This window comes from Neoarius graeffei, chromosome 15, assembly GCF_027579695.1.
Source record: "Neoarius graeffei isolate fNeoGra1 chromosome 15, fNeoGra1.pri, whole genome shotgun sequence".
In the NCBI taxonomy this organism is placed as follows: Eukaryota; Metazoa; Chordata; class Actinopteri; order Siluriformes; family Ariidae; genus Neoarius; species Neoarius graeffei.
This window is the reverse complement of record NC_083583.1, coordinates 12324581-12341521: the sequence shown is the minus strand read 5'-3', so window position 1 is coordinate 12341521 and position 16941 is coordinate 12324581. Positions and strand designations below refer to the sequence as shown.

At 42.7% G+C, this 16941-nt stretch overlaps 1 protein-coding gene across 5 annotated transcripts in view; it reads right to left on the bottom strand.

Moving 5' to 3' along the window:
* srsf11 (serine and arginine rich splicing factor 11) overlaps window positions 1–16541 on the bottom strand; it is a 34582-nt gene extending 18041 nt beyond the window's left edge. The window contains exons 1-6 of one of the 5 annotated variants that reach the window (XM_060940864.1): window positions 16135–16221; window positions 14690–14780; window positions 6417–6535; window positions 6107–6216; window positions 5938–6024; window positions 3955–4004 (exon numbers count right to left, since the gene is read on the bottom strand). In XM_060940864.1, the coding sequence (XP_060796847.1) occupies window positions 3955–4004; window positions 5938–6024; window positions 6107–6181 (212 nt within the window). In that variant the 5' untranslated portion in view covers window positions 6182–6216; window positions 6417–6535; window positions 14690–14780; window positions 16135–16221. Of the gene's footprint in view, window positions 1–3954; window positions 4005–5937; window positions 6025–6106; window positions 6217–6416; window positions 6536–14689; window positions 14824–16134 lie in introns of all 5 variants that reach the window. The other 4 variants (XM_060940865.1, XM_060940863.1, XM_060940867.1 and 1 more) reach the window with 4 other exon arrangements.
* Window positions 16542–16941: the final 400 nt, after the last annotated feature.

Genomic DNA, 16941 nt, shown 5'->3' with positions numbered 1-16941 from the left:
AGAAAACTACAAGAAAAGGAAAGGGGTTTTTTTTAAAAAGGAAAGCAAGTTCAGTTGCACCAGTTCTCCCGGAGTGTGAGCCAAGGGTTGTTGGTAAAATCCGGGATGGAACAGGACGTGACCTATTATCGCTCGGGCAGTTACCTCCCTGTGGTTGTTGCTAAAACTGGTTGACGTCCCGTCCCGGGTTTTAGTAATTGCCTGAGCTGAGCAGTAATAGCGGAGTACTCAGCATGGAGAAAATAGAGAATGAGTGAACCAGCCGTCTGATTGCTCCACTGGATATTGCTGCCATCTCGCGCTTACGTGGAAGAAGTGAATGAACGGAGAACTGAACAAACAACTGAAAGTCAGATTGTTTCAAAACAATCGGCCACAAGGTCGGCCTTCAAGAAGCGAGAACACAGACGGGTAAGATGCGACTCTCATTTGGATACAAAACACGTCGTTTACCTGCATTTAGATTAATCCATGTAACTTGTATTGTGTGTTTAAGTTACCGGTATAAGATTATTTAATTTGCTTCAGAATGTGATTGTCTCAGTTCATCTGATTATTTAATGAGCCTTTTACGTGAAAATGAATGCATGTACATGTCTGTTGCACAAGTTATAACACCCATCCTGTTTTAATGAGAGTCAACCCACAATCAATGCAGTCAAATCAGTCTCAGTTGAGCAAGTCGGTAACGGTATTTCTTACTTTCACCATAAATTTTTATTTACATGACTTTGGTCTATAGCTGTCAAAGGCCTCGGTCTTAAAACCGGTTACCGCTGTGACGTCACACATTCAGGCCTGGCTGGCTCAGCGGGGCAGCTCGAACGCCAACTTTGCGTTCGATTTTAACTCTCAAAAATACATATTTTTATTCCCATTTCTGCAGCATACAAGAGTCAAGGATGGAAATACTATCCACTCAGAAATTTATTTTAAAATAAAGGTTCTGCGTATCTCCTTTAAAACACAGGAATATAAAATAGAGACGTTTAAAAGGACTTGCCAGAGAAGCCAGTGGTTTTAGGGAAGTTACGGAGTTCCTAGCACAGCTACAGCTCATATACTCACCATGTCATAGTCGTGTGATTGACTGATGATCAAAGTAATGCTCAAGCGCTTATGATAAAGGACAAAGCAATCAGTTTGTAATAAAATGAGGTGGACGTAATAGCGAAGCTCCATACGCGAGAGAATATGGTATGGTAAGATGCTTTTCTGCTCACCACGGTTGTAAAGAGCTGCTACGAGTTACTATATCCTTCCTCGAACCAATCTGGCCATTTTCCTCTGACCTCTCTCATCAACAAGGCGTTTGTTTCCACCCACAGAACTGTCGCCCATTCACTTTGGGGGTTTTTTTGTTGTTGTTTTTCACACCATTCTGTGTAGAGACTGTTGTGTGTGAAAACCCCTGGAGATCATCAGTTTCTGAAAAACTCAAACCAGTCCGTCTGGCTCAAACCAGCACCCGTACCACGGTAAAAGAAAGTCAGTCAGGCTTTCACGGAGATCACAATTTTTCCCGTTCTGATGTTTGAAGTGAACATCAATCAGCTGAAGCTTGTGAGTGTAGATGGGTTTTTATCCATCACTTATTTTTAATTTGCTTTAAAAAATAACATGGGACTAACATTTTACGAAAAAAACATGAATGGATTTTTTTTCCCCCCTCTAGCGGGCAACGTATCTTTGCATTGCATGCTTTTTTTTTTAAAACACTCGTCTAAACACAATTACTGTACAGTTCAATCGCAATTCTGAGCAACTTTCCTTAATTTTAGATAATCTAAAAGTCGTGATTAGTTCTTGTGTGCGAAAATATCGGATGGTGACTCTACAGTCCTGATGTAAAGTGAAAGCTCTGGTTCACTGCTGTCCCCCAGGCACCCAGCAGAGTCACACTATAATAAATGTCACGGTGTTGTTTCTGGTGCATGGCATGTGGCGTCAAAGAAAGGAATAAATATGTATCCGGAACTGCAATGCGTATCTCATTATTGGTTTTAATGTCACAAGACAATGGAGTGATTTACTGATGTGAAATAAACGGCACTATACAATTCGATGGTTCATTTATGGCGCTATATTATTATTATTATTATTATTCTATTCAGGCTGATTTTGTACCACTGCAAATATTTTGCTCATACACTCATCAGGAGCTCTGCTTTTACGCAGTGACTAAAATGAATATATGTTATTTACCAGCTGGGAGGTCCGTATGGTGAAATACCGTGACCGAGGTCTTGAAAGTACTGATCGAGGCCCTCTGGGCCGAGGTCAGTATTCAAGGCCGAGGTCACGGTATTTCACCATACGGACCAAACTTAAGCTGGTAAATAATATATGTATTTTTTTCTTTACCAAATTCTCACAGAAAACGAGAGCGCCCGAAAGGGAAAACCAAGCCGAGGTGAGCCGCCATTTTGAATTCTCATTCACGGCTGTAATGCAAATGGCTTCCTCCTCGGTATACAAGTGCACTTCCATGGCAGGAAAACAAAACTACATTTTGCCGCCTATGTAGTCCCCTATTTATACAAAATTGAGTCATTCAGGATTCAGCCATGTTTTTGCTCGTTACAGGTTTTTAGCTTTCTCCTGAAATGTTTTCTTTTATTTCTTCTTCCTCAGGGTAGTAAAACTCGCTTTCGCTGTGAAGACTCATTATCGCTGTCCATGATGTAAAATTAATGCTATTCTCCTGAGAAATGCGAAAATAAATGTTGACAAAAATTGCTACAATGTTGTTTGTTGTTGTGAACAAGCGAGTCGCCAGAGGTCCGTAACCGGGGTCTGTATCATAGGATACGGACCCGCTTGCCAGCCAATCAGAGCACAGGATTTGATGGAAACCGCACCGCGAAAAAAATAAATGGATTTATTTTTCTCGCGGTCCAAATCCTGCGCTCTGATTGGCTGGCGAGCGGGTCCGTATCCTACGGTACCGACCCCAGTTATGGACCTCTGGCGACTCGCTCGTTCACAACAACAACAAAATATAGTGGCATTTTTTGTGAACATTTATCTTTTTTTTTTCTAAGATTTATTTATAAGATTATCAAAAACCTTGTAAATTTTTGCCAGCATTTCTCAGGAGAATAGCATTAATTTTACAGCATGGATAGCGATAACGACAGCCTTCCCAGCGAATAAGAGTTTTACTACCCTGAGGAAGACAAAAGAAAACATTTCAGGAGGAAGCTAAAAACCTCTAACTGTTGCTAACGCCGAGTAAAAACATGGCTGAATCCTGAATGACTCCTATTTGTATAAATAGGGGACTACATAAGTGCAAAACGTAGTTTTTTTTTCCTGCCATGGAAGTGCACTTGTATACCGAGGAGGAAGCCATTTGCATTACAGCCGTGAATGAAGATTCAAAATGGCGGCTCACCTCGGCTCAGTTTTCCCTTTCGGGCGCTCTCGTTTTCTGTGAGAATTTGGTAAAGAAAAAAATACATATATTATTTACCAGCTTAAGTTCGGTCTGTATGGTGAAATACCGTGACCTCGGCCTTGAATACTGACCTCGGCCCAGAGGGCCTCGCTCAGTACTTTCAAGATCTCGGTCACGGTATTTCACCATACGGACCTCCCAGCTGGTAAATAACATATTACATGGAAATTTAAGTGTGATGACTTTCCATACATCATAAAGATCCCATCTCTGTGGTTTATCCAGAGATAGCGTCTCCTGTGCGAATCGATCATAATTACTAATGTCTCACTAGAAACCTTACGTTGCCTGAGTAGTACAGTACTTTAGACAGCAGGTTATACAACGCTAGACTGCACTCGAAAAATAAACGCAAAACTTTAGACAACAAACATCCTTCTACATATTTAAGATGATCTGGAAATTGATATTTTCAGGGGTTTTTTCCCCCTAAATGGTTCTTTTAACATTCTAGATATTTAAAATCTAAGACACAGAGATCTTCACAGGCTTACTTGGGATCCATTGATGCCATGAGCTTCATAATCTGCTCCGCTGACAAAGACTAAAGGGAAAAGAAGAAAAAGAAAAAAAAAAAAAAAAGAACCACACACAGGGGTATTTTGGGTTTGGTGCAATGAATAAATAACATGACTTGACTACAAATAGTTAAGGTGATGATACACGGAGCAACTTTTTGGGCAGCCAGGTGAGATAAAGCAAAGGGGAGTCCCATATACGATTCGAACATTGGGGGAGTGCCTGTTAGAGAGTGCACTTGTCCTGGGCCATCGGCATAGTGAGGTAGGGTGGCCAGTTCCTTTCCTCGCCGCCTTTAACTTCACCAGTGTTTCCACCAGGTCCCCATTCACTGCTGGGTGGACAGGGAGCGAGCCCCAGATCCCCGTCGAGCCGAGGCTCGAACCAGGGACCGTTCGCTTAGTGGTCAAGCGCTCTAACCACTTGGCCACCTGCGCTCCCCAGGTGAGACACTGGGCAACTAAGGGTAGTATCGCACTGGGCTGCGACAGCCCACGACTAGTTGGAGACACAACAATTGCGATAAAATATGCGAATTAGCGACAATTTTCACCTGGAATCACACTGAATTGATACTCGCACATTTTGCCGCAATTGTTGTGTCTCCAACTAGTCGCAGCCCGGCTTTCCCTCGGTAGGCAGGGAAGTAGAGAAGCCTCACGGAAACTGACTTGAGAAGGGTTCGCGACGGCTTTGCGACACCAGCGACACGTTTGCGTCTATTTTGTGAGAAATTCTGTCGCACTAATTTTTTGAACATGTTCAAAATTTCAGCGATGAAGGAGCAACACTTTGCGACTCATGCGAGGAAATTGAGAAGCCCCGCGAATGTTTCAAGACACTTTTGAAACTCTCTTGCGAACTATGTTCGCAATTTGTCACAAGCTGTCGCGGCCCAGTGAGATACTGGCTTAATTAGGGCAACAGACAATTGGCAACAACCAATCAGATCAGCGTAAATCTACTGCCAGGGAGACAGACACCGCAAAGATGGACACAAACATTTGCAGCCGTCACTTCTAGATCAGATGATAAATTAGACAGACAACCTCTATTACAACTCTCAAAGAAAATTAAATAAAATAATAAGCTGCCCATCACTTTTAACTTGACACAAGAGAGCTAACGTTATCCCTACATAGCTAGCAATAAATTTCAGCCAACTATGTTAGCAAAAACCACCGCTAGTTAGCTAAATCCCATTCAGACTCTATGGAGCGGTGGTTAGCTAATGGCAGTTTACAGATAGATAGATAGATAGATAGATAGATAGATAGATAGATAGATAGATAGATAGATAGATAAAAATCGTTGTCTTAAGCCTTGGTCACAACCAGCCGTACGTGCTCCTACGGATGGTCTATGTGCAAAAAACGCAGAAACGCACGGAGGGCGCGCGTGTGACGTGCTGATTTTCGAGCCGTAGACCGGCCACAGAGGTTCTTTGTCATGTCAAACAAGCTCTACGGGCGCTTACATTTTTTTTCAGGTTGCAAGACAAACTTACAGCCGGCCAACGTGCGTCTTTCTCCACGAACAAAAAAAAAAAATGCAGAGATTTGGGAAACGCCAAAAATCGCACTTGCCAAAAAAATCGTACGTCCGGTTGTGACCTAGGCTTTAATTACAACCAGAGAACATAAAATGAGGTAAAATACACCACTTTGGGTTTACACATAACTTACCGGCATAAGAAGATACAAGTCGTCTCTTTTTCTTCGCCATCTTTGTTGAGAATTTCAGAAGCTCTCAGGTGGTCATGCGAGTCGCTGCTGGCACTCTGATTGGATGATCTTAAAAAGTTGCCCAAAACGATCCAAATCGTTCACATAGAAATCACGTTGCCCGATCTCAATGGGAAAGCGTCGAAGCGCAATTACCCGGCGACACTACCCAAAAAGTTGCCCCGTGCATCATCACAGTTATATTCAAGAGCCTGGAAAAGAACCTTTTCTGACCTGAGGGTTCATATTGGGTCCAGGCATGCCTAAAGCAGTCATAGCGTCCATGCCCGGTCCGCTCAGAGAGCCAAGAGGAACACCAATCTGTAGGTCACAGGAGACACTACGGTAGGATGGATGGAACATTTTAACAGTGTGTCAGAAACAGAGACTGAGCAGTGCTTACAGATGGCACTGGACTGGGTGTGGGGAGAAGCCCGCCGCCTGGCAACATTCCTGCAACGGCGTTGGCTGGAGCCATCAGCGACAGAGCTTTGGATTCATCAGGGATCACTCCTGCAGGCCAGAGACAGAAAACGATCACGCCGTTACGTCGGTCCCGTAGAACAGACCCAGCCTTAGAATACAATCTAATTTTGTCCAAGTTTACATTTGCACTTACATCAAGGCTCGATTTTCAGAGGACCTTTTTACAAAATTGCATGATACTATTAAAAAAAAAAGTGTCACTAAACACACTGCCAAGATTTTATCACCTGAACTGTTTCTAAGTCATGAACCAAATGTAAGCAAGCACACAGCCGGTTGTCCAGGGGAGCTGCTTTCAATTTTCATTAGCTGTTTTATGAACAAGCGACTCACGTCGACTGCTTCGCTATAAAAGCACACAAAAACATCAAAATAGACAAAACAGAGTTTATGATTCGGGATCAACATCAAAGGACAGTTTCATTACTAATGGACTGACTTACCCTACATACTGGAAATAAAATAAAATAACTTCTTTTTTCTTTCCAGGGGGCTTTTGCTGGTGTCCATGTTGTAGCTATGTGAAATTTCTTATAATAAGTGTAGATGTGTGTGTGTGTGTGTGTGTGTGTGTGTGTGTGTGTGTGAGAGAGAGAGAGAGAGAGAGAGAGAGAGAGAGAGAGAGAGAGAGACTGAGGAACAGCAGCAGGAAAGGACAAGTGTGAGCTGCCAGCAAAAGCCCACTTTTTATACTAATGAACAAAAAAAAAAAAAATTAATAATGGACGTTGTGGGAGAATCCATGGGGTGAATCTGTAATCAACATTTTACTGTGCATGTGTGTGAGTGAGTGTGAGAGAGACAGAGAGAGAGAGAGAGAGACAGACAGGACGGGCTGCGGAGGATAAAATTGTTGGATGACATTTTCAGCTGGGTCTGGTTTATAGCACTGGTAGAATCAGGGACAAACAACTGGAAAACACAACAACAAAGAAAAAAAAAGAAAACCACCATTAATACGGTTCTCAGGCTTTTTGAGAGTTTTGTGGAAAAGATAAATACAACATTCTAGACCAAAAGTCAGCACTCTTTCCAAATTGCAGAGCCAAACAAGGACAGAGAGAGAAGGAAGAAGAAAAAAAAAAAAAAAAAAACACGTGTGGCGGCCTGGGAAAACCCATCAGCTGAATTCTGTAAAACAGCCAACATGAAAATTTTTTTATTAATTAATTAATTCATTAATTCTATCCACATTCACTGGCTATGTGCAATCGTGTGCTCTGATTGGCTACTCTACTACTAGGATATCAGCTCATATACCGTGAGTAGAGAAAAACAAAATGGCAGAGCATGTTGCGGAACCAAACGAGGACGAAATAAAAACTACTCGAAAACAAAAACCCCCAAAATTGTCATCAAGCGTTTAAAAGAAACAGAAATATCTAAAAGAATATAGTCCGTCCCCCAGACATCTCCTGTTCCGCACTCCAGCCCAATCATGCCCCTTTTCCACCAAAGCAGTTCCAGGGCTGGTTCGGGGCCAGTGCTTAGTTTGGAACCGGGTTTTCTGTTTCCACTGACAAAGAACTGGCTCTGGGGCCAGAAAAACCGGTTCCAGGCTAGCACCAACTCTCTGCTGGGCCAGAGGAAAGAACCGCTTACGTCAGCGGGGGGGCGGAGTTGTTAAGACCGACAACAATAACAAGACCGCGAAAGATTGACATTTTTAAGCGCCGAGAAGCAGCAGCTGTACAAACGCAAAGTCATCCATTATTATTATTGTTGTTGCTGCTGCTGCTGCTTCTTCTTCTTCCATATTGTTTTTGCTTCAATATTCGCGCCAAGGTTTATGCAAACGTAGCGACGTAACTGACGTATACAGCGACGTAATGACGTGGCTTCCCTTAGCACCGTGAGCTATGGAAAAGCAAACTGGTTCTCAGCTGGCTCGCAAGTTGAACGAGTTGTGAACCAGCACCAGCACTGACCCCGAACCAGCCCTGGAACTGATTTGGTGGAAAAGGGGTATCAGTGGTGGTAATGCACCTTTAAGTTGGTTCGCCAACCACCAAAAAAAATCCTAAAGAAGAAGAAAACCCCCCCAAAAAAAAGACCCAAAATATGGAATGAAAGTATTTGATAGTAAGAACTTTTTCCCCCCAAGAATCATCACCACCAGCACATTTTTCACAAATTCCTCCTGTCATTCGTTTACATTCCAAGTGGAAATTATTTTGTCGGATGTTTTGTATAAAGTTTTTATTTATCGAATTTGCGCGAAAAAAAAGCGCCCCGTTTCTGAAAATCCAGTGAGTGTGGATCGAATAAAACAGTTATTCCATTCGATCTCGTCGTACATGGCTTATAGACGACTCGGTGCTACGTGCCTCGTCGGCTATCGGCTCATGTACGACTGGATTTCATGGAATAACTGTTAAATATGTTGGTTTTCCCTTCCAACATTAGAATTTGGCATTTGTAAATATATTTAATGTTTTTATTTCTGCTACTTTATTACCTTGAATTGGCATCTTCCTGCAAAGATCACATCAGGTTAAACAAACACAGGGGTAAAAGCAGTCAGTCTGCTTGAAGACATTTAAACCTTCGCGAGCGAAGATTAAGCATCGTGCCATAGTGAAACAGACATTAGGTTCATACACTTAGTTTGTAATCAGACACTTTGATTCAAGTCGGTGAGGAAATTTTACATCACGTGATAACAGAGGCCCGGTTAACACGTGCGTCCTGCGTGATCGGATCCGAAGTGTAAACGTGTCTCAATGCATCCCAAACAGCAACGAAGCACCAACTAATCGACTGCGACGTTTCCCCGCCGGTAGAATCCGCGATCACTGTTTGTCAACTGTGGTCTCTGCTCTGCTGCTTGGTTAATGGACCAAAGCAGCTGTTTTTCATAGCTACAGATCATCCCTCGTTCATTTACGAGTTTCATTAACAGACCACGTGATTAAAACTTCTTCTGAAACAGCCAGTAAGGCGTAATAAACGTGCGACAGCTTTTCAGCGGAAACAGCGTACGAAACGATCACCTGGAGATGCCCTCACAGGAACGCTGTTCCCACCTGGCACCATCACCCTTGACTTGTTGTTGAGATGCGTAGAGCTTTCCCAGGCCGCCACACACATAGGTTGAGGTTTCTAAACTTCATTTTAATGATGAATCTAAACAAGAGATCTTGTGATAAGTATTAACCCATATCAATGACAAACTAGTCTTCAGTCATATTACTGCGTATTAAAATAAATAAATAAAAAAAATTCCGCAAGCAGCGAAGCATGCGGAGTCAACCTGTACTAAGGGTAGTATCTCACTGGGCTGCGACTAGTTGAAGACACAACAATTGCGATAATATATGCGACAATTTTCACTTGGAATCACACGGAATTGATATTCGCATATTTTATCGCAATTGTTGTGTCGCCAACGAGTCGCAGCCCAGTGAGATACACTCGCACTACCTGTCTCACGGAAACCGACTTGAGAGGGATTCGCGACGGCTTTGCGACACCAGCGATGCGTTTGCGGCTATTTTGAGAGAAATTTTGTCGCGCGAATTTTTTGAACATGTTCAAAATTTCAGCGACGAACGAGCGACACTTTGCGACTCGTGCGAGGAAACCGAGAAGCCCCGCGAATGTTTCAAGACACTTTTGAAACTCTCTCGCGAACGACGTTCGCAATTTGTCGCAAGCTGTCGCAGCCCAGTGAGATACTGGCTTTAACGGCAAAAAGTTTGTGGACGCCTAACCATCACACCCACATGTGGCTCTTCCACAGACTGTCAGTATAAAATTGGAAGCACACAACTGTCTTTGCATGATGTCGCCTTAAAGTGCATATCACGGGTAAATTCAGGAGCAAGATCAATGTAATTCTCTATTTGATATTAAACTTTGGTCAAATATCTGTAACATTCTGCATTCTCTGCAATTTTTTTTTACCTTGCGCAATACCAGAAAAATTCAGTTGAAATCGAGCCATTTGAGGCGAATTGGTCCGCCTCTGAAAAAACTTGCCGTTTGGATTTCCCAGCAAACGTTGATTTTCGTGACGTCACGTGCGGGACGCCTCCTTCTGAATCCTTCGTCAGCGCTGGTTTGTTTATGAGAAAACGACCTGGTGGTTTATTGCAAATTTCTTCAACGTTATCGCATAATTATTAAAATGGTTAACAGATGTATCGTAGGAAGGTGTAGCAACACCAATCTTGATGGGATTAGTACTCATCGTTTCCCAAAAGACCGGACAACGAGAGAGAAATGGGAGCGCTTCGTGCGAGGCACCCGGAAGCCGAGCCGAATAAAAGACCAAGACAATCGGCAATTCACAAGTTGACTGTTGCCAGGGTAAGAAATAATTCTGACATCTCATTATATTCTTCATCCAAACGTGAAGTAACATTGCGCTCAGGCGACAATTCCATATTTCAATGCAAAATCGCGAGCTGCTAAACTTGGTCTACACAGGCTGTGCACTGAAACCGTGCAAGCTCTCGCAGCCTGCTGGCGCTTCCGCAGGTGACGGCACGAATCTGGCTTGGGATTTTTCCAGACGCGGTTTGTTATTTTATTTTTTTCTGATGTAGACAGATGGCCTTGTGAAAAATTACTCTTCTGGATGAGTGTGTAAAGCGACATTCTTTCATATAAAAAAAACAAACAAAATTGGTCCAGGATATACACTTTAAGGCTCCGGTCACACTACAGCTCGCGATGCTTTGCAGTGATGAAAACGAAGCGTTTGGTGGCCATGCTTCTGGAAGTAGTCCCAAACCCATCTGCGAGTATTCGCTCCTTAGTTTGCTCACGCGAACAAACATCGCCACCAAATTTCAATGCATGCACTGAAAGTCGATGCGATGTTTTTGGCCACTCACGAGGCAGAGACATGGCAAAAAAACAACTCGACAAGTTCGGAGAACACTTGCCGTGCATCACATGATTGGTGGCGATGCTGCCAAGTATTCGCAAACCCACTGCGAGCTGTACTGTGACCAAAGCCTAAGATTTCCCTTCACTGGACCTAAAAGACTCCAACCTGTTCCAGCATATGACAATGCCCCTGTGCACAAAGCAAGCTCCATCAAGGCATGTGTGCTAAGCCTGGAGTGGAAGAACAAGCTGAATGGACAGAAATCCCTTCAGCCGCGCTCCAAAATCTAGTGGAAAGCCTTCGCAGAAGAGTGGAGGTTATTATAACAGTGAAAGGGTTACTCAAATCTGGAATGAGCAAGCACATATGGTCATGAGTTCAGACGGGGTCAATATGGTGATTGGGTAATTGATGAATGCACCAATTTTTTTTCAAATTTCATACCTTTTTTGGTGTTTTTTTTTTTAAATCTCATCTCATCCCATCATCTGTAGCCGCTTTATCCTGTTCTACAGGGTCGCAGGCAAGCTGGAGCCTATCCCAGCTGACTACGGGCGAAAGGCGGGGTACACCCTGGACAAGTCGCCAGGTCATCACAGGGCTGACACATAGACACAGACAACCATTCACACTCACATTCACACCTACGCTCAATTTAGAGTCACCAGTTAACCTAACCTGCATGTCTTTGGACTGTGGGGGAAACCGGAGCACCCGGAGGAAACCCACGCGGACACGGGGAGAACATGCAAACTCCGCACAGAAAGGCCCTCGCCGGCCACGGGGCTCGAACTCAGACCTTCTTGCTGTGAGGCGACAGCGCTAACCACTACACCACCATGCCGCCCGGATATTTTTTTAATACTTTTTATTAAAAGATACATTTTTATGCACCTAGCTTAATCTCTGGCTTAAACACAGACAGGTGTGTGTGTGTCTCTCTCTCTCCACGGCACTGCGCCTGAAGGGCTTCCCCAAAAACACCGGTTCCTCATTGGCTAGGAAAAAGAAATTTCGCCACGTGACTGGGGACACCCTAATGCATTGTGGGATGTGCGTGTATGCAGATTTCAAACCATATACACACAGTTCAATCCTCAAACCGTGCAGTTGAACCGTCAGCGATTTCTCGCAAATTTGTCACGAATTTTCCAGGTAAGTTGCGCGATTTGCAGAAAAAAAGCATCTCGAGCAAAACAGATTGATCTCGTGCTCAATACAGTGCTTTCATTTTGATTATTCAAGCTGAGGAACAAGCGTTTGCCACTTCTGAACACCAGCACTCCTCGTTTCAGAATCGTCAGTTATATTCAAATATGCTCATTTGCATATTTCCTTCATGGGGTTTATAGCAACATTTTCAGTGGATTTTCTTTTTGATGTTTTGTCTCTCACAGTTAAAATAAACCTACCATTAAAATTACAGAATGTTCATTTCTTTGTCAGTGGACAAACTTGCAAAATCAGCAAGGGATCAAATAATTATTTCCTCCACTGTATACAAATTAAATATTATGCTAATTAGCCGAATTAATTATGCACGGAAGTTTAAACAATTTTGAAACGCCTGGATTCTGCAGGGAAGAATAATGTAGCACAGAAAATTATCAAATTTGGCAACTTATTAATAAAAATACAGTTTTATTCCCAGGATTAGCATAAAAAAAAACAGCCATTGTTCTTTGCTAATTGCCTTTTGTTTTATACGGACCCATTTCTCTGAAAAGAGCAATATCCGAGAACTAAAAATGTCCATCAATCTGAACCACTGGACCGAGTTGCTTGATTTTTTTTTTTTAAATAAATCTGCATATTTCAAAGATTAATAATTTATCAGTTTTACATCTCTTGGCCATACTTCAAATTTCAGTCTGAACTCCCTACGTAGGGTGGCACGGTGGTGTCGTGGTTAGCGCTGTCGCCTCACAGCAAGAAGGTCCGGGTTCGAGCCCCGTGGCCGGCGAGGGCCTTTCTGTGCGGAGTTTGCATGTTCTCCCCGTGTCCGCGTGGGTTTCCTCCGGGTGCTCCGGTTTCCCCCACAGTCCAAAGACATGCAGGTTAGGTTAACTGGTGACTCTAAATTGACCGTAGGTGTGAATGTGAGTGTGAATGGTTGTGAAGCTGCAACAGGCCTAGCAAGCTGGCGGTAGATTAATGGCCCTTTTCCACTACCCTTTTTCAGCTCACTTCAGCCCGACACGGCTCGCGTTTCGACTACCTCAGAGCAGCACGACTCAGCTCGCTTCAGCCCTGCTCAGCACCCAAAACTCGCATGGTTTTGGAGTGGGGCTGAAGCGAGCCAAACCGAGCCGAGTGGGGCTAGGGGCGTGAGGAGACACTCCCCTGTGCACTGATTGGTGAGGAAGAGTGTCCTCACATGCCCACACACGCCCCGTGAGCACGCTGGGATCTGTAAACACCGTAAACCCGGAAGAAGAAGAATTACGAGAATTTCTGAAGCCTTATGCGCCTCGCCTCATCTATACGCTCTTGCCAGTATCTGTTGGCGTTGTCGGTGATAACAAGCCACAGCACCAAGACCAGCAACACTAACGACTCCATGTCCTCTATGTTTATTGTTTACTATCCGGGTCGTGAGACTACCGCTTAAAAGCTCACTGATGTCACTGTTTGCGCCGCCTAACGACATCACGTGACGTCCACCCACTTTCGCTAACACCACCCAATGTGTCCACCCACTTCCAGCCAGCGCGGTTGTAGTCGAAATGCAACTCCAACAGCCCCACTCAGCTCAACTCAGCACGGCACGGCTCAGCCCGACTCAGCCGCGTTGGTAGTGGAAAAGCGGCATAAGTGTGCTCTCGATAGACACTGACAGGCCAATTGACCTACAGGGTGTTAGGAGGGGGGGGGGACTCCCTACATACGGGTGTCAAGGTAAGGTGTCCACAAACTTTTGACCACAGTGCAACTTTGGTTGGTCTAGACCAAGAGGCTGCTGACTGGCCTGAAGCGTTTAGGTATGTTACAGATCCATGTTTGCTTCACCAATGAGTTCTCCCAGTTTACCGGATCGTTATTCTGAGGAGCCGTAGCTGAATGGATCAATCTCATCTTGGCTTTACATCCGAATCCAGCTTTATACTACTCTGATTTATTTCACACAAGGATCCTGCGTCTCAATAATAATAAGTGCTAACAAACAGTTCAGGAAAACTTATCTTACACCAAATTAATTAATTTGATGAAAATCCAGTGAGGTTTTTACTTTTCTAACCAACACCAGAGCAAACGCTTTGTAACAATAGACTATACACTGAAATATCCCTAATGTGTGTGTGTGGGGTTTAGGTTATGGATTTTTGTAGCGTTTCTATCAAGAAACCATGACCACAGGGACTTTCTGTAGTTCTACAGCTCTGTCCTTCGGTTCAGTTTATCAGCCCGCATAACCCCCAAATCTACGACATGTTTGGTTCACCTCCTGCAGTCGAGTCGCTTCAGCCGTGCTGAAAGAACTGCACTGAATGGAAACACACCAGGCTTCAGACTAAACGGACATGCATGTGTGAAAACACTCAAGAAAGAAATACTTTTTTTTTTAATCAGCTGATCTGTACCCAAATATTTCCTGCATACTGATTGTATTTGTTTTTAATCTGTTAACAATATGATTGTTGTGAGGATTGGATGGACACAAACCTTCGGCGAATGGGACGACGATCAAGGCTCTGTCCACGAAGACCGTGTTCGTCAGATGCTGCGAAACGCCAACTGATTCAGATTCGAGGAACTTTACAAAACAGACACGGGAAGTCACAGGCAAGGGAGAATCACTGGAAGAAAATATAAAGGCTTTTGCAAGACGTACGTATAACTTTTAGACACACTTGCTCCCATCAATCCATCTTAAATCTTTTACTTTCCGGATAGTTTATATCCCAGATCACTCACAGACGCTCCGTGTCTACACATCCTACCTGAACTGCAGTGCAGCCCGATGTTTTTGTACAGGTGGAAATGACAGAAAAGAATACAAGTTAGCTATATTATTATTATTATTATGGCTGGTTTTTAAGTTTGTGAGCGATGTGGAAACTATTACAATTATCCTACGTACACCGAATGGAAAATATGCACCTTTAAAAAGATGTTACAGAACCAGTTTGTTTAAATTTATTATTATTATTGTTATTATTTCTAACGCTTTCTATTACATATACATATATATCCACACAGCACTTCTCCTACTTTACACTTGCATTTAGATTCAATATTAAAGCTGGCACAATTTTATTTTTATTAAATTGAGCTTTAAATTATATTAGTGTGACTGACAATTTTAATGAAAATTGAAAATTTAGAAGTAGGTAAATAAAGGGGGGGGGGAAACATGAGCCGCAATACAAATAAATAAGTAAATAAATGAGTCAGTAAACAAGTAAATAACTGACTAAATATACAGCATAAACAAGTAAAAGAATCAGTAAATAAGTTTAAAAAAAAAAAACAGGAAATCAGTCAAAATAAATAAGCGCATACAGTATCTGAAAAAAAATCTAAAATAATTAAGTTTAAAACAAAAAAAAAAAGAGGCAAAGGAATAAGTAAACTAAAATTAATAAAGTCAAAATAAATAAGTGAACATTTATTGACTTTATTTAACAAGTCAGTAAACAACTGACTGTGTAAATAAAAATAAGTAACCAGGCAAATAAGTAAATAAATAAACAGTGAGTGAGCAAATAAATAAGAAAATAAATAAATAAACAAACAAACAAACAAACAAACAGATATACGTATAACTCTGTTAAATCTGTACTCGTTTATCTAAGTTTTAGTTTTTATTTTTTTTAAACAGTCTAACATTAATGTATGTTTAAAAACAGTGCACATGAGGAAAGATATTTATTTTTATTGTTATTAATTTGACATTTTCAGCTAGTTCTAGCTCATACAGAACGCTAGCTATGCTAACACAGACTTTGGCTAAATTCCAAATGACTCGCTGCTCCCTACTAAGGGCACTACATAGCGCGTTAAAATGAACAGCTCCTGCACCTGATGTAGTGCGCTCGTTTTGAGTTAGGTATCCGTTTGGCATTCCGCCGTTAAAGCACATAAGAACGCTGCAGTTTTGTACTCACTCTGGTGGGAACAGTTTGAGCTCGTCGATGCTCCCCAGGAAGCCGAACAGAGTCCTCATCTGCTCCGAGGTCGCACTCGGGGACACGTTGGTCACCTGGACCACTTTAGTGCTGGAGCTCATTCCTGTTGTTATTCTTATGACTGTTAGCTGAGCAGCTATTGCTAGCTACCTAGCTAGCTCGCTAACTAACTAGCGAATGAGCCTTAGCTCGTGAGAGCCCGAAATTTCAAAACAGCTCGCGCTTTCAACGGTCAGGTCATGCGCGCGACACTGCAGTTCGCTAAATTCAAAAATTTTATGCTAATTTCTTTTTTTCTCCCCTTTTTCTTTTATTTTCTTCCCTTTTTTTTAAACAGACGACTTATCGCTCTGCAAATGTTCCTGTTTTCACCACCAGGACCTCTTCAAGGCGAAGACTGAAACTTTAATCAGTGCATTTCAACATAATAGTCCTTTTCTTAATCTTCCCTAAAAAGACCAAATAAATAAAACAAAATAAAACTCGTCCTCAGATACAAAAAGTGTTAATTTTCTAAGGAATAAAATACTTTGGTGCAGGCTGTTCTAGAAAAATCATCAACTTTAGGATGGCGGCAGGGTGGTGTAGTGGTTAGCGCTGTCACCTCACAGCAAGAAGGTCTTGGGTTCGAGCCGGCGAGGGCCTTTCTGTGCGGAGTTTGCGTGTTCTCCGGTTTCCCCCACAGTCCAAAGACATGCAGGTTAGGTTAACTGGTGACTTTAAATTGACCGTAGGTGTGAATGTGAGTGTGAATGGTTGTCTGTGTCTATGTGTCAGCCCTGTGAT